This window comes from Carassius auratus, chromosome 13, assembly GCF_003368295.1.
Source record: "Carassius auratus strain Wakin chromosome 13, ASM336829v1, whole genome shotgun sequence".
In the NCBI taxonomy this organism is placed as follows: domain Eukaryota; kingdom Metazoa; phylum Chordata; class Actinopteri; order Cypriniformes; family Cyprinidae; genus Carassius; species Carassius auratus.
The window spans coordinates 8,360,605-8,378,811 of record NC_039255.1 but is presented as its reverse complement, the minus strand read 5'-3'; the positions used below and the strand labels follow the sequence as shown (position 1 = coordinate 8,378,811).

Below are 18,207 nucleotides of genomic sequence, written 5' to 3'. Positions count from 1 at the left end.
TACCTTATTTTAGAATTTTTTTTGTACATTTTTGGGTGTAATGTGTAATATTTTGATAATATTAATTTAACTGTTTTGGGTGTTTCTCATACATGTGTGACTCTATGCAATATTGCAATACATTTCATATTTACTGTGGATTATGTACAGCACAATCTGTTAAATCTTTCAGCATTTAAATGATATTGTTGTCATTAAAAGTGCATGAGATTTGAATATGAACAGTGACCTCAGAAAAAAAAAATGTGGAAAGAATAGTACACCCAAAAATAAACATTTCCTTAAAAAATAAATAAATAAAATGATAAAAAAAAAAAAAAAAAAAAGCTCACTTTCAGCCCATCCAAGATGTAGATGTTTTTTCATCAGAACAAATTTGGATTTGAAAAATGGATCCTCTGCAGTGAATGGGTGCCATCAAAATAAAAGTTCAAACAATGATGAAAAACATCACAATAATCCACACGTAATCTACACAACTCCAGTCCATAAATTAACATCTAGTGAAGTGAAAACCTGCATGTCTGTAAAGAACAAATCCATCAAGACTTTTTTTTTTTTTTTTTACTTCAAACTATTGCTTCCGGTTAAGTATAGTCATATATATTGTCTTAATCAGGAGAGAAATATACTGAAATTAAGCATCATTTACAGGTAAGAACAGTCAGTTGGTGGATTTTTGATGTTTGAAGACAACATTGCATGGATTTTTTTTCTTCGTTTCTTTCACTAGATAAAGCATTATTATGGATTATGGTTTTAGCCCGAAGTGACCGATTACCATGGATTTATTTATTTGTTGCAAACACACAGCTTTTCACTTCACATGATAGTGATTACTTGTAGATTATTGTGATGTTTTTAAACAGCTGTTTGGACTCTCATTCTGACGGCACTTATTCACTGCAGAGGATCCATTGGTGAGCATGTGATATAATGTTAAACGTCTCCAAATTTGTTCTGATGAAGAAACAAACTCATCTATATCTTGGACGACCCTGACGATGAGTGCATTTTCAGCCCTTTTTTTGGGTGAGCTATTCCTTTAAAGTCTTGTTTTCTCTCTCTCTCTCTCTCTCTCTCTCTCTAATGCTATTGCATGTGTCTAAATATTGTCTAAAGTATCCAAATGCTCTTTGAGGCCACTTTATGTATTAAATTTCTCTTTTTAATTAACATTTAAATAACTTAATTTTTAAACTTGCTTTCACTTCATGCTTAAACATTGTCTAGTCTGTACTGATGTTCAAAGTTTTAATTGAAGTGAATGCCATTTTATGTAATTCTAACTTAAAATCTTCCTGGCTTGATTTTGTTACTGAATAATTGCAAAGTTCAGTTTGCCAGCATTTAAATTAGCATCTACACCAAGGGTGTCAAACTCAATTCCTGGAGGGCCAGAGCCCTGCAGAGTTCAGATTTGCCTCTAATTAAACACATCTGATCCAACTAATCAAGTCCTTCAGGCTTATTTGAAAACTACATGGTATGTGTGTTGGAGCAGGATTGGAACAAAACTCTGCAGGGCTCCGGCCCTCCAGGAATTGAGCTTGCCACCCCTGATACAGTGAAAGAGCAAACGAAATGTGTTTGTACAAAGTTTATCGTCATCCAACACCTATGTAAAATAAATAAAAATACCATGAAAAGACACATCTGCATTTCTCTCGTGTGTATGCAACACCTTCCCGCCCACAGTCCTAGAATAATAAATCACCAATACTCTTTAGCGGGGAGTGAATTTCTTACAAAACCACTTTTAAATCATTTACATAGATGTACAGAATATATTGCAGCATATCTACATTTATCCTCTCTCCTTTTGGTTTCTGACAGCGGGTCTCTGGCAGCCGTTTCAGTTATGAACTTCCAGCACCATCAATATTTCTGGCAGGTTTATCTTTGGCACACAGAAATTAAAAAGGCCTCCGGTCTGAAGGCCACATTGATGTTTGTTCACTTCCTAGAGCAGATTTAGTACGATTTGAGAAAAAACTGCTTTTAAAGTCTACAGGAAATGGCTTTCAGAAGAACATTAGATGCAAAAGTTGATTTGCACCAACAGATAACTTAAGGTAAATGAAAAACGTGTCTTATTGGTTTGGATCAAGAGATTTTGCAGTTTTCTGTACATACTGTAGGAAGTTGGCAAAGTGTTATCTGCGAAGCCAATAATGTTTTGTGCTTTCTGCAGAGCTGTATAGCGGAGTCTCTCTGAATGTCCGGAACAGTGATGTTTTTAGTTTCCACCTGGTCCCTTCATGCTAGAGTCTTTGAGGGACTGGTGGGCAGCACCTGCGCTCCGATTACAGGCTGAAGGATCACAGTAACCGGGTGGTCCGGCTGACCCAGGAGGTCCAGGAACACCTGGTTGACCCGGGGACACCAGGTGGACCCCATTCTCCATCACGCCCATCTTGACCATATTCTGGTTTTCCAGGTTCACCTGCAAAACAGAAGAAGGTCAGTCATCTCTAATTTTTTATTGCAAAATGCCAAAGCTTAAGGTCATTCTCATTTGCATTTCCACAAGGACAAAAACCATGGAGTCAAGGAAGGCAAATAACCAATTTTTATGTTGTTTTTACATTACATATGGCCTGTAAACTTGTTTCATCCTGTGGTGGAAGCAAGCTTTCATAGAATTAAATGGTTGAAAATATAAACCTGAAAAAAAATGTATGACACCAGCAGATCTGTCTGTTACAATTAGAGCACTAAGTAACAACTGCAAGAAATCCCATTTAAACAGACAGCTTCATTCGACTGACAGTAAGCGTCAGTGACACATATAGAAAGACAACAGAAGGCTTCATATACCTCCAATTCATCAGACATCTGACAGCTTCATTTAACACCAATTTAACTTTGTTCTCAGAAGTCTATTAACAGGATGGAGCTAAATATATCTCCAGCATCATTTTAGAAATTAATTGAGTTATTTCAGAATGAATTGGTTTGCAGATTATATTATTTTAAACCCCTTCCATTTATGCATTTTTTTTTTTTTTTTTTTTTTGACAAGAGGAAGTAGGACATGAGATTGAGTCAGAACGCACCTGGTAGTCCAGGAGGTCCCGACAGGTCCCCTGTCTCCCATCTCACCTGTAACACACACTAGTTCAAATACTGCCATGACCGTGTCTTTACACACATGACTCTAGTTCAGAGGTTCCCAAATTTTTTGTCAGCAGACCGTTAAGTAAAATATTTACTTGAAGTACACCGAGATTTTTTTGCATGTTCTCAGTAGCATTAGGTAACTTAAACAAAAACAAAATCTAAACCTAAAAAAATAAATAAACAAAACTCCTTTTCATGTTTTTCTAAATAATACTTGCAGCTAGCTACATTTCTCAGAATTGAGTTTAACTTGATATACTAAACTGACAAACTAAAACAAATTTAATAAAAAATTACATGTAAAAAATTTAAATGAACCGATGACAAATCACAATAAAATTACTAGAACTTTAACTGGTACTAAAATGATAATGGAAAGTCTAAAAATAAACACTGATTCAAAATATTAATAAAAACTATATTAGTTCTTCAATGATACTAAAATAACACTTATGATGGTTAAATGTCAAATTAAAAAAAAAATATTTAATCCTGTTTATTTAGTTTTATCTTAAATTCATTTAAAATTTACATTCAATTTAATTATTCACTTTTTATCAACCCATAAACTCCTATTTGGGAAACCATGCTCTAGTTGTTGTTCAAAGACCAAAAAAGATCCTGTTAAGCAGTTTGAACTCATAGTCCTATATTAACTCACCTTTCGGCCCCTTGAGACCAATAAGACCCGGAGGCCCTTTGAGTCCCGGGAGCCCTCTAGCACTAGCATGCCCAGGAAAGCCACTGTAACCTTGGGGTCCAGAAGGACCAGGGGGACCGGGTCTACCTGGCAGTCCGACCGCGCCAGACTCTGGTCTCCTCAGGCTGGCAGCCGGTTGGGCCAACTGCTCTAAAATGGCAAAGACCAAACACACTAATGAGTGTAAATGGTCCACTGCTATTAGCACAGTTAATTTGTATTTTATTTATCCACTGATTTTGCAGTTGCACTCATTAATTAATGAGTGCATCTAACACTGCACACTGACTGCTTTGTGTTTTGTCTATTGTGTTTCTATACTAGTGTTAGGGTGCCTCCTTGAGGACGATACATCTTCCTGCTCTGTCCTCACATGTTTCCTTCGCTGTATTGTCCACTTATACTTAAAGTTGCAATGAAACGGAGATAGCAACAGACCTTTTCAACCATATTATGATGCACATTTGAGAGGTTCTATGCATCAGTTACTAATTGGGTTTTAAGATGTGGGTGTTGCTCTCAAAAATGAGGCAGATGAATGTGAGGTTAGAGGGGTGAAGTTTAAGTGGATTAAATGATTGGAGAAGTCTTGGATGCATCACCAGAGAGAAGTCTAATGTTTCACTGGAATATCCTGTTATGATATTATAAGAAATCATGTACAGATGAATTGTTCAAAATAAGATATTTAAAATGCATTTCAAAAATAGACTCCAATGCACTGAAAACAACCGTTTTCCTGTCACTAGTACAAAGCACATGAATATGCCTTATTGATGGTTAAAGTTGTGCACACCTTGTTACACACCTTCCGTCTTGCAATTCAAGCTAAAATGTGTATCTTCTTGTATGCCACTTTGGATAAATGCTAAATGTGTAGATCTGTCAGGCCTGGTGGAATTCTAAAGAAGCCACATCTCTGACTCTTAAATGCACATTCTGTAAGTTTTGGGTGTAAAATAAGACCCTAGACTAATTTAATATTTTTATAGCTCTGATATTTTTATGTGAATATGCAGATCATTCAAAAAAGGGTTGCAGAATGCTGTTAAAGCCAATTCCTTTCATTTGTCCTCATTCATCCTCTTAATAGTATTCTTGTACGTTTTCAATTTGCAATGGGAAATTGAGCATTACAGAACAGCATTGCTGCTGTTTTTAAAACTTCCTTTTCCATTGTGTGATGGGATAAAAGTGCAGACCGATTTATTCCTGATGTAAAGAATCCAACCCCTGAGCCATTGAGCAAGTGAATTTCAACTTTCAGTCGGAAAACGTCCTGAAATTGTATGCAGCACGATGCTTGACTGAGCTTTTTCAGAGAAGGTTTGGTGGAGGAAAGCAGAGGCGGAAGGAGGAAACTCATCACTATGAGGCAAAAGTGCAGATCAACTAAAACGAACATGAATTTTTCAGTGAAATGTGAATGAAAAAGTCATGAGGGTATCGGCAACATGCGCTCGATAGGGCTTAGAGAGAGGCAGAATGAATGGCTAACTTTCTCTGCTCATCAGAGTAGAATCAAAAAGATTCTTTGAAACAAAACACCAATTTTTCCTTCCTTTCATCCCACTCCTTCCGTCAGTGGTCCGTGCTTGTGTTCTCCTGCCTGGAAAGTTCTGATGCAATGGTGGCAAAAGAGTGGCTCTGCATGCATAAAAGGGAAAAAACGTTTAATTCTGAAATGCTTAAAAGTCTTTGCTTCCAGACTCACCTTGCATAACACATATGCACACTTGTCTGATGTGTTGATCACTTGGTTCTTTACCCTGTGAACACAGGAGGAGTTATTTGGAAGAAAATCACACAATCATGTGACTGTTCATTTCATCTCATTTCAAACCACTAATCTGCTCTACCTCAGAAAATATCTAACAAAAACATTGGAATTGGATGCAAGTGTTCTTAAAAGCTGCAGAATGTTTCAGTTTTTTTTCCTTGATGTTCTTTTCCAAACAAAATGAGTGTGTGCAACAAAACGCAGACAACTATGGGGTTTCCGAACATTTTGGCAATTGAATTTTCAGTTTCTAGTTCTTGTTCAGTTTCCTAGTATTCATGATTATTGGATAAGGATTAAAAAAAATTCATTTTTTAGCCAATTAAGTATATATTGATTCAAGCATAACTGAAAAAATGTATAGTCACTATAGACACCTACAAGACTGGAAATTAGTTTTAAATTTTACATTATTTAATGGTTTTCAATGTCCATAGGAGCGCTCAATAGGTTCAAAATAATATTTTCTCTAGTTTTGATGTCACAGTGTGGACACGTGAATAATACAGAATAATTGGGAAAAAATGTATGACGTTGTTTAATGCTGATAGTTAACAAAAATCTGCTAATTTTAAAAGCATTTAAATGCATTGAATAAGTTGACAGAATATCAATAAATAGCTATAAATATATAGCAATATAAACCACTACCGTTCAAAAGTTTGGGGTCTGTAAGAATTTATTTATTCATTTATTCATTTATCTATTTATTTATATTATCTTATGCTCACCAAGGCTGCATTTATATCTAATATATCAAATATACAGTATAAAATAGTCAAATGTTTTACTACAATCTGGCTAAAATATTCAGAGTTCTTTGATGAATACAAATGTACATAAACATTTATTTATTTGAAATACATTTTTGATAGTATTATAAATGTCTTTACTGTCACTTTGGATCAATTTAAGGCATTATTGCTAAATAACAATATATATATATATATATATATATATATATATATATATATATATATATATATATATATATATATATATATATAAATACCCTTGAACTGTGTACATGCAAAGCAACATCATGTGCAACAAAACAATGAAAACTACCAAGAAAATGGTCTTAAAAAGCAGATAGAACATTGATAATGCATATTTACATGTGAAGGGAAATTTGTGTCCGTCTTTTTTAATAACCTTGCTCCTGAAGTGTTAGTGTTAATCAGTCTCTCTTTCAAAGGTTGGTAACATACCGCTGGTCCCACGAGGATGCCACGAGGTCCTGGAGCTCCTCTGTTCCCCTGCATGCCACGTGGTCCAGGACTACCAGGAGGCCCCTCAATGCCAGGCTGGCCACGGGCACCCTCTGGTCCTCTGTTACCCGGATCCCCCTGGTTACCTCCCTGAAAACCAACCAGAGACATTAGTATACAAATAGATGTAACACTAGCATCTTCATACAGTAAATCATCACAATATAGCATTTAATTGTCATATCTATGGACTAGTGTGAGCTGAGATAAAGCCAAAGAAAACTCTTCATGGATTATCTAAAATCAGAGCCAAGTGCCGAATAGACAGTACTCAAAAATATTCATAAAAGAATACTGATCCAAAACTCACTTCTCCTTTTGCTCCAGGTTGGCCAGGGTCACCCTAAGTACAGAAACAACTTGAGATTTACAGTGCACTACAATATCTCAAAACTCAGTGTACATTAGCATGCTGTATTCATATGATTTTCAGCTCAGTATTTGAGAGCTACTCACAACATCTCCCTTGTCTCGGCACCTTGAGCTCCCTACAATAAAACGCATCACTGTGAGGGATATCATTTCATAGATGTCTATGTTCTGTTATCTGTGGAGTTCTGTTACTGTAAGACTTTGAGAATGGATTGTTTTGGTGATAAAATGTAATTGGACGAGCTGCATTCACTGCCTACAGGAACCACATCACTTGGTGAGAGAATTGGTTTGTGATTTTTATTCTTAATAAATCATTATATAGATGTATACTGTATTTAATTCTACATGCAATAAACCATTTGATTTTGTCTGTTACAGTCATTTTAATGTGTTTTAAAAGGTTTGGTGCCCTTTGACTATAGTAACAGCCCTTTATCACAGGTCATATTTTTGTTATTTTTGATTTGGTTACCCTGATAAATAATGTTCAATTAAAAACTTGAATAAACTTATTTAAATACATGTATACATTCGTTTTCTGCATTCATTTTAAAAGTATCTGGGGTAGTTTAGTTTTGCAGTGCTGTATCTGATGAGAATGTGAATCATGCTCTTACCTGTTCTCCCTTTGGTCCAGGTTCTCCTGCTTCACCCGGTGTAATATCCCATTCAGAAATTCATTCCCATGAATGTTTACCAGTAAGCATGTGTTTGAAGAGTTCACTATAACAACAGTTGCTCAATATTGAACACTCAGAATTTAGCTCTGTCTATAAATCCCACATCTGTTTGAGGTTCTTTTTTCAAATGCATTAAGGAAAACATTGAATCTAAAATGGACCATTGTACTTTCAAAGCTTTTTAAACTTTAAAACACCAATGGAAGCACATAATAATTGCAGTGCTTTAAATGCTAGAAAAGTGGAACCCTCAATGTCTAATTAAGTAGGAACAGTGAATATAAAGAGGTTAGCTATTTTTTAAATAGCTGCAGATGACTTTTTGCTATAGTTACAGGGATGCTGATGTAGCAGAACTCCATGTACACTTTAATAAAATATAGAATTAAGTATAAAAGCACCAATCAAAATTCCTGACTTCAATTTCCAGAGGGTGCACAGGTTTTATCAATTCACCAGGGAACAAAAACAAAAGTAGGAAATTCTGAGATATTTGGCATAAAAAAATATATATCTGAATATGCTGGGCAGAGATATCTTCACCCTATCTCCTTTTATTCCTGACAGGCCTGGTGGTCCTGGAAGTCCAAGAAAGCCCAAGTCACCTTTAGGACCCTGAAAAGACAATCAATGTAAGATGACACACAGTCAGAGTCTGGGATTTACTGTCAAATTCTAGTAGATGTCTTTTTAGATTCCTTCCTGTCTCACTGCGGGATTTCCAAACAGATGGGAAAAGTTCAAAACCTTTGTCAATAAAGAGAAAAGACTGCAGAATCCTTTATTTCCCCTGCAAAAACACTCTCATGCCTTTTTAAAAAGAGAATGCAGTCTGAGAAAATGCTGATAAATTTGGTATGTCAATGTACATCAGTGTTTTCTACAATGCTGATTTAATCTACAGTTCCATACTTATATATTCCAACCCTATATATTTTAACTGAAATTCACTCTTAAACTGAGGCATTTAATTGATGCATTTATTTTTTTATTTATTTTTCTTTATTCTACAGTTTTGCGTTTCAGAGTTTTGTGATTGCAAATGGTATTGTACTATCAGTCAATTGATCAAACAATCAATAAATAAATTAATTTTATAAGTTAAATTAATTAATAAGTTAAATTTATTCCTTAATTATTTTATTTTATTTTTACTTGGTCTTGAAAAGTCTGGAATTTTCCTTCATAAAACCTACTGAAACCCGTATATTTTTAATTTAAATAAAATTATAATGTTGCAATTTATTCACAATACTTCCATAATATATTCATGTTTAAAGGTGAGTGTTTGTGTGTTTAGATAAGTGTGTGCTCATGGGAATGGCATGGGAACAGAGGGCTGTTTAAGAGACACTGCTGTGAGACAGTTCACTCTTTACTATGAAAACAGTGAGGTGAGATCCCATTCAAGAGAGAGACCGCTGGCTCCAGTCTCTTCCACACTTTCCAGCAGTGTCTGCATTTCAAAACTATGTATATCTGCCTTGTTAGACCCTCAAATTACCACAATATAAAGTAACAAATTACCCTAAAAGACTATCAGTGAAAAGTTTTTGAATTCACTGTGCACCAGATGGTCTAAATAAGTAAAAGCGATCAAGCTCAGTGGATGTCAAAATGACTTGTTTTCTCTTCGAACACTGGGATAATAGAATAATTCAAACGTAGTGCTGCCTATGACTTGTTTTGAACTTTGGGTTCGCTGCCAGCTTATAGGAAAGAAAAACTGAGACCTCTTTGTAGTTTCTCCAACACAGCACAAAATCACTTTCTCTTCAGTATGTTTGTCTCATTTTCCAGTAACTAAATATCTAAACATCCTTAAAAAGAGATTTTCTTGTCAAGCTAAACTAAGTTAAGAACTAAGTAAAGATTTTTCCCCCTTTAAAATAGATAAATGAATACATGATGTAAATAAAGAAATAAATATATGAAAGTCTTTAATTAAAAAAATAAATAGTACTATTTCACTTGTATTTCAGCGAATTGCAGTCAAAATGAATTTGTTTTAAGGATGTTATTATATTTGTTCTGGACAAAGGACAGACAACTCTAATTAAGATCAGTTATTTTTGCAGTGTAGACCAAATGGAGAACAAATGAATTAAAATTAAACCTGAAGTCGGCTGCTTCTTGGATATTTCTGCACATAAAATCTTCAATTTCAATTTGAAAGCAAACATTTCTCATTATACTCTTCCAGGAGCAAATAATCTGAACTACACTATCGTATAGCTAGCCAACATTTGTTATAATTTTTTTCTGTCTATTTATATGTCTTTTTTTCTCTACAGGCAAAGGTTTTTACTTTGTTCATTAATTTGCATAATGAAAGTATGGCAGATGCTTGCTTTGATATCACAGCTATATCATTATTCAGATTATGCACTTCCTCTGGCCCAGGTGGCCCTTGCTCTCCCCGTTCTCCCTAAGCACAAGGACACCATTATCATTTGCCAAGGAAATATTCCTTGGTAAGTAAAGGAATATTTACTTACCAAATCCAGCCTGTCTATTAGACGTATACTGCTTTGTGTACTTACAATGGGCCAATGGGCCCGACTTCTCCTTGTTCTCCACGCTCACCCTGAACAGAGACATTTACTATCTGTTCCTGCACAATAATTACAGACCTGTAATTAGCGATTGGGTGGCTTACCTAACGATTTACCTGCAGATCCCATAGTACCAATGAGGCCTGATTGTCCATTATTACCGACGAGAAAAATTATATATAAAATAATAATTGATATATATATATATATATATATATATATATACGCACACACACACACACACACATTTAGAATTTACCTTAAAATCTATATTCTTAATAACAGTAATTTTTTTATAAAAAAAAAAGGTTTTTAATTATACAATAACACTGTAAAATGTAGTCTTTTTTTGCTTCAAATTTTTATACCGTACATTATAATAATGTGATGCCTAAATTCACTAGCAACTGATTGATTTGATTGATTGAATTTATTTAGTCAAAACAGTATAGATTTTAATATTGGCCATTTTTATTTATCAGCCATAACATTAAAATAATGGGAATATGTATCAGCCAGAATGTCAATGTTGGCAAAATGCTAAAACCAACCGACATGGTTAGATAGTTACTTAGTCTATGAATAGCAATAGGCCTTTCAGCTTTATAAGTCAGTGGATCTGAAACATATGGAAAATGATGTTTGCTTCACTGTCCTGATAAAAGCTTTTGTCAGATCAGGGTGAGAAAAAAATGTGATGACTTTGCACCGAAGACAGATAAATTCAGCAACATCTCTCACCTTCTCTCCAGCTTCACCTTTTGGACCCGGGCTTCCCGGTTAACCCTGCAGATATGGAAGAGAAAGTCACTAAATATCAAAATGCAGTTGCTTTAAAGCTACGTCTCCTGAAGGAAGTAAAATGCCTTCTCTTTGTTCTGTAAGATCAAAGTCAAATCCAAGGGGTGGATCTAAACCCTCTCAAAATGAATGACGATGTGAATTAGTCATGAGGGGCTGACATCATGCTAGATAAAGTCAGAGGTATTTTATAATCTTGCCCCTGCCATGGAATAGAGAAGACACAACATCCACAAATTTGAAATTGAAATAAATTATTGACATTTTTATGCTCTGCTATTGTGAGCTATCGGCTTAACAAATTTAAAGGAGACAGGTTGAACATAATATTGTAACAAAAGGTTCGAATTCAGCAATGCATGTCTGATGAGGATCAAATGAAAGTGACTCGTGGTGCTAGATCTTGTAGAAAGAAGCTGAGAGTTAGGATACAAACGCGTTTAAATGAGTTTGTTAATGTTCTTATGCTTTCGAAAGAAGTCACTAACAGCATGCTAACCAAGGCTGCATTTATTTGATCAACAACAAAAAAAAACTTCCCCAAACCGTTCAATATTAGATTCAGGTATTTGAACTTTCTTATTCTCTGAAAAAGATTTTTGACCTTCTTTACAGTCGATATGGCAGTTCCTATATTGAATGGATTTTTTGTTTTATCATTAAGACTTACAGGGAGTCCTTAAAGGCCAGCTTCCCCAGGGCTTCCAGGTTTTTCAGCAGCACCCTGTAAAAGGTAAAAAAAATAAAACTCATTTACCACTGTCACACTTTTTACATGGCCATGGTTGAATAACGAAAGCCAGAATCTGCTGTACCTTGGTACCTGGCATGCCAGGGATTCCCTCACGTCCATCCACACCTGGCGACCCCTGGATAAAGACACAGATTGGTGCTATTTGGATGCTTACAAACGTCTTTAAGCAAATTATTTTATCTGCCCTGACAAAAAAGTACCACAAATTACCATACTGCAATATTTTTCATGTTATTACCACCATCACTGTACCACCAGGGTACCAGAAGCATTTTCATTAAAAGAAGTGAAAGTTTATGGTAAACCACATACACTGCCTCCCTCTTCGGCCCTGGAAGACCAGTATTGCCTGTCAGCCCTTGAGGTCCCTGCAGAAAGAGATAAATTCATTACAATCAGAATCAGATGTACTTTATCACCCTTAGCATGAAATTATGTTCCTGGAACAACATTGTTTAGTTGTTTGAATGTTGTTCCAGGACTAATCCTGTCCTATACGGCTAAATCCCATTTAAAAGTGAAAAAAGTGACATGGCATACAGCCAAGTATGGTGACCAATACTCAGAATTCATGCTCTGCATTTAACACATCTAAAGTGCACACACACAGCAGTGAACACACACAAACTGTGAACACACACCCGGAGCAGTGAGCAGCCATTTATGCTCCGGCGCCCGGGGAGCAGTTGGGGGTTCAGTGCCTTACTCAAGTGCACCTCATTCATGGTATTGCCGGCCCAAGACTCGGACCCACAACCTTTGGGTTAGGAGTCAAACTCTCTTACCACTAGGACCCAACTTCCCCCAGGATCCAGGTTATAATGGGCAACTTCTCACAGGCTAATTTAATAATCAAAAAAACGTATACTGTGTGTAATGTTTTTGTCATAATGATGGTTGTTGTAGTGTACCTGTTCACCTTTAGGGCCAGTTTCTCCCATTCCTCCTCTTTGGCCTCGATCCCCCTCAGATAAAAAAAAAAAAAAACACATCTCAGATATCTGCTAATATTGATTTGTTGATTTACACCCAAGGCTCAGGACATCAACTTCTAGTCATGCCCACTTCTGAAACAGACTGTCTCCAAAGCCTTCAACTGTGATAGAGTGGCTTTCCAGTTTCAGGATTATTTACAGCTTTAGATTAGATTGGTTTTCGTTTGAAGAAGATAGATGAAGTAAAAGAACTTACTATCGCCCCTGCAACACCCTGAGAGCCTGGGTCTCCGTCAACACCTCGAGTCCCCTGTAAAAAAAATAACATATTGTTTTCAGATTTTTCTTTTTTCTTTCAAAATACACTTTATTTTATTATTAATTAGTAACATTCTGATTCTTTAAACAGTAGTTTTATGCCTTTTAGTTTATATAAATGCATTTACAATATAGTCTTCCTCTTCCATGAAAATGGACAAAAATATTGAATTCTCAATTTGTATTCAGGGGTGTATAGAAATATTTGTCCAATCAAATGCTGTCTAGAATGAGAATGTCCCTCCCCCTGAAACTACATGTTTTTACCACATTATGAAATAAACCAAACAACATGACATTTCCGTCAACCTCTATCAAAATCTTACAGTTTTTCCTTTGGTACCAATCATACCAGTGGCACCTCGAATTCCCTGTGGACCCTGAGAGCACATCAATAAAACAAGGCTTAAAGACTAGATCTAGATATAGTCACTGATTTAATTCTTTGATTTAGTGGAGATTGCTGAAATAAACAGGAAATGCACATCCAGTTGGGCCTTGAGCTCCGACCTTTCCAGGTGCCCCCTGATCTCCTTCCTTTCCCTAGATAGATAGATAGATAGATAGATAGATAGATAGATAGATAGATAGATAGATAGATAGATAGATAGATAGATAGATAGATAGATAGATAGATAGACAGATAGATAGATAGATAGATAGATAGATAGATAGATAGATAGATAGATAGATAGATAGATAGATAGATAGATAGATAGATAGATAGATAGATAGATAGATAGATTTTTAAAATGGGATGGCATCCTAAACTGATCAAAACACATCTTGCTTTTAGCGTAATGCTGAAAAATTAACAGCAAAATTAAGATTGAGGTAAATGATGTGCTGATTCTGTGCCAAGCGTCTTGAGGACAGTATAGCAAGCATCCCCGTGTAAATTAAATGTCACCACACTAACTTATTCTTACGACACTCAAATCCCTCATTATTCTTCATGCACCGGTGGACTGTAATTCTAATGCAGAACTTTAATAGACAGCATTTAAATACATCCTGTACTTTAATTCAGCCCGAGTGTCAGTGCTTAATTATAAATGAAGCTCTTTAATGATCTCAAAAATGTCACAGCTGGAGAAAAAAATGTCTCAAACACAATATTTTCTCATTACAACAGGCCTATTTTAATTCAGATTCACTCTGCAGAACTTCATGACACATGCTGACCTCAAACACACATTAACACACACACACGTAGACAAACCCAAGATGCCTCTGGTCACTGTACATTTATCACTTAATGCACTTAATGTCCAAATAATGCACGGTTGAATTAACTGAAAAAAACAAATTGTAAAATGTTGGGCACTTCATGCACACAAATGACATACTGGAGGCCAGTAGCACCTCATTGCAGAACACAAGATCCGGGGGGCGTGGTTGGTTCCACATCTAGGGGGTGGAGATTGGTAGGTTTAAGAGTGGATATGGGTGGGTTTAGGGATCAGAAGGTGGAGAAGGGGAAGGTTTAGGTATATATAAGGTGGGGGGAGATGGATCTGGATCTTGTGTTATTCAGTGAGGACCAGTGCTTTAAGTGGGCCGGTACGCACTGGTACTCAGTACCGCCACTTCCAAATATAGCTCTTGAGCGTACCGCCACCTCTCCGTGCGCACAGAACGGGCTTTTAACGTAACGGTACGTTCATTTGGACATCTGTTTTAATAGAGGTTTTAATCCTTTGCCTTCGCTGCCGCTTTTCAGGGCGCTCTCTTCACAATGCACGCTTCCTAAATCTTCCTAGTTCGGACTATGGAGCGTGAATCATTTGAACCAGTTTGGGAGTTCGGAGCAGGATCGCGAATCATTTGAGTCAGTTTGGGGATCGCAAATCATTTGAATCAATTCGGGAGTTCGGAGTGGCTTCGCGGATCATTTGAACAAATTCGAGAGTTCGTAAAGGGTTCGCGAATCATTTGAATCAGTTCGGTAGTTCGTAGCGGGTTTGTGAATCATTTGAGTCAGTTTGGGAGTTCAAAGCGGGTTCGTGAATCATTTGAATCAGTTCGGGAGTTCAAAGCGGATTCGCGAATCATTTGAGTAAGTTTGGGGAACGCGAATCATTTGAATCAGTTCGGGAGTTCAAAGCAGGTTCACGAATCATTTGAGTCAGTTTGGGGATCGCAAATCATTTGAATCAGTTCGTGAGTTCGTAGCAGGTTCGCGAATCATTTGAGTCAGTTCGGGAGTTCAAAGCGGGTTCGCGAATCATTTGAGTCATTTTGGGGATCGCGAATTAATCAGTTCGGGAGTTCGGAGCGTGATTCATTTGAGTCAGTTCGGGAGTTCGAAGCTGGTTCGCGAATCATTTGAGTCAGTTTGGAAGTTTGAATGCAGTAATGCAGTAGCTCTTTCTAAGGGTATTTTTTCAAAATCCTTTTTTACATTTTTTTGTGTGGCTATAATAGAGTACCGGCACCTCTTTTGGGCCACTTAAAGCACTGGGGAGGACCATCTCCTGGAAGGGGTAGGCTATCAAACTCTGATGTTGGATGACAAAATAACCTTACAAAAATTAATATACTAGACAGTTAAGTACAAAGTGCATAGAATAGCTGTATAGTGCATAATTTAGGACAGAGCTTAATATATTCATGTGTTTATGTGTGTGTGCAGAAGTGTTTGTGTGTAAATACATATGTGTATACTGTTCTGAAAATCACACTGCTGCACAATTACTGTAAGGAAAATCACATAAAGCCATAGAATAACAGACCACGTGAAGTGCTGTGTTTGAACACCGGTGAGTTTAACAGGATCTGATGAATCTGACTTTGCTGCACAGATCAGTGAGCACACAGACAAGATTAGGAACTAGTGGTCATGTGAAAATACTTATAATTCCCTCTGTAAGGCCAGTCAGTACACTGATTTGAGCTCTGGTCCCTAGTGAAGCAGAAAACTGAGAAGCTCATTAGTCGCTCACCTTTTGTCCTGGGGGGCCATCGAGGCCGAGTTCTCCTTGGGGCCAGTCAATCCCTAAAGAACATGGAGGGGAAATGTTACATTATTACCTCTTACAATAACAAACGATGGAGGACTGTAACTGAAAAGGATGTTTAAAGGCAGGGTTTGTTGCATGAAACTAAGCTGAAGTTTCAAACATTTAACCAACCAATGACTACTCAACAATTAGCCACAGAATTTGATGCCAAAACAAAATAATCTGTCATTTCACAGGGAATCCTCTTTAATTAAAGCTGCGGTAGGTAACTTTTGACGCTCTAGCGGTTAATAAACAGAACTGCTTGCGTCTTGCGGAAGAACATCGTAGCCGGAACTACTTCTCTCTGTTTATGTCTATGAAGAATCACAAAGGTACTGGGTTACTCTGCCGCGGTACCCCCGAAGCAATCTAAAATAGTCCGAATATAAACACTTATTATAGGTGCACCCTAGTGATTCAGGACAAGCTAAAAACATGATTTGGAAAATGGATTCATGGTGTCCTCGCTTATTATATACATTTTTCTACATTTTGAACACAAACAAAGTTACGGACCGCAGCTCTGATTGGTTATTTTTTACCAGGAGCGATGGAGTTTCTGCAAATGGCAATAGGACACTGGGAGGAGCCAGAGGAACTTGATTTTTTTCACAGATTATCTGTCTCATATTCTACTGTCAGGACATAATGACAGGTTTAACAAATATGTAAAAAAATATATATTTACAAAAGTTACCTACTGCAGCTTTAAGTCTAGGCTTCGGGTATCTGTGCTTAAACAAAAACCCTTTTCCTGTGTTCTTTGCTCCAGTCTGGAATGAGAAATTCCTGACATTTAAGAGTGCCGACCACCACTGACTGAACTCTGTGAAACTGAGGTTTGCTTTCCCATATAAAAGAGAATCCAGAAGATGTTTTTAATGCGTTTCCTTACATCAGCTCCAGGTGATCCAGCAAGGCCAGCAGAACCAGGTTTTCCAGGGTCCCCATCAGGGCTCTTCAGTAGAAATAACAATATGTAATATGCAACAAATTCCTATATAGCAAGTTATAATCTTAATGTATGACACACTGATAATTACAGCCGAACGTCTCTCCCCCTGCAAGAAAAACATACTTTTAACTCTTCTGTAATGCATAATGGTTTGGTCATTGAATTGTTTTATATTTTAATTTATGTTCAGATTTTAAAAAATCAACTCACATCAATGCCGTCTATTCCAGGCACACCGGGAGGACCAGGAGGGCCGGCTTCAGCCCTCTGTTCAAAAATAGAAACTACACAATGCTCTCCTATAGTAAGTTCATATGTATATGTTTATAGATGCATTAATACAAAGCTTGTGTAATATGAAAACTAAAATGATCCCTCGGGTAAAAATGAACAACAAATCATTCATGCAAAAAAAGTTTAAGCAAAAGTTTAAGCACTTGAATGCTACAGGTGTGCACGTACAAGATATGGACCATGCAGATGGATTCAAAATTGCAGTGCAGCTCATAATATCTCACAGAATTTTGATTATGTTTAAGAATGCAAAGTTTATTTTTCTTTACATATGCTGAAAATGTAAGCGCTCACCTGAAACTCTGCCTCAGATATCTAAAAGGAAAAGAACAAAGAAGAGGTTGCATCTTCCTGTGCGGTGCAGATGACAGATATCTCCAGCAAAATCAGTAAAAAGGGCCCGCGCACACCAGCAGCGCGAGCCATGCCTTCCCAAAGACACTAAAGCCCCTCCTTTCTGGGATCAGTTGGATTGACGGACCCCCCTACCAAGAAACCCAACTAAATCCCCTGAACACAAGGGAGACCTTAACCACAGAGCCCTCAAACATATGCATGAGGTGGTTTGTTCTGGGTCTGTGATTGGAGGACAGTAGAACAGTTAGAGGTGGAGTCCGGTAGACTTTCGAACAGATGGCGGGAAATATTACTAGACTGTGAC

General features: G+C 36.8%; 1 protein-coding gene across 17 annotated transcripts; it reads right to left on the bottom strand.

Annotated features, from left to right (window-relative positions):
* Window positions 1-1,737: 1,737 nt before the first annotated feature.
* LOC113112519 (collagen alpha-1(IX) chain-like) lies at window positions 1,738-18,207 on the bottom strand. Of its 17 annotated transcripts, none has more exons than XM_026278177.1 (16): window positions 17,841-18,207; window positions 17,463-17,551; window positions 17,331-17,358; window positions 17,193-17,255; window positions 16,238-16,290; window positions 13,803-13,835; window positions 13,619-13,672; window positions 13,231-13,284; window positions 12,951-13,004; window positions 12,352-12,407; window positions 12,101-12,154; window positions 11,956-12,009; window positions 11,226-11,270; window positions 7,331-8,544; window positions 7,185-7,217; window positions 6,881-6,964 (listed from the first exon to the last, which is right to left on the bottom strand). In XM_026278177.1, exons 7-14 carry the CDS (start codon window positions 13,640-13,642, stop codon window positions 8,484-8,486), a joined length of 402 nt encoding a protein of 133 aa, XP_026133962.1. In that variant the 5' UTR covers window positions 13,643-13,672; window positions 13,803-13,835; window positions 16,238-16,290; window positions 17,193-17,255; window positions 17,331-17,358; window positions 17,463-17,551; window positions 17,841-18,207; the 3' UTR covers window positions 6,881-6,964; window positions 7,185-7,217; window positions 7,331-8,483. The 17 variants fall into 17 exon arrangements, with proteins under 17 accessions (XP_026133953.1, XP_026133962.1, XP_026133961.1 ...); XM_026278176.1 differs by having other exon boundaries at window positions 17,341-17,358; XM_026278178.1 differs by having other exon boundaries at window positions 17,341-17,358; window positions 17,463-17,536.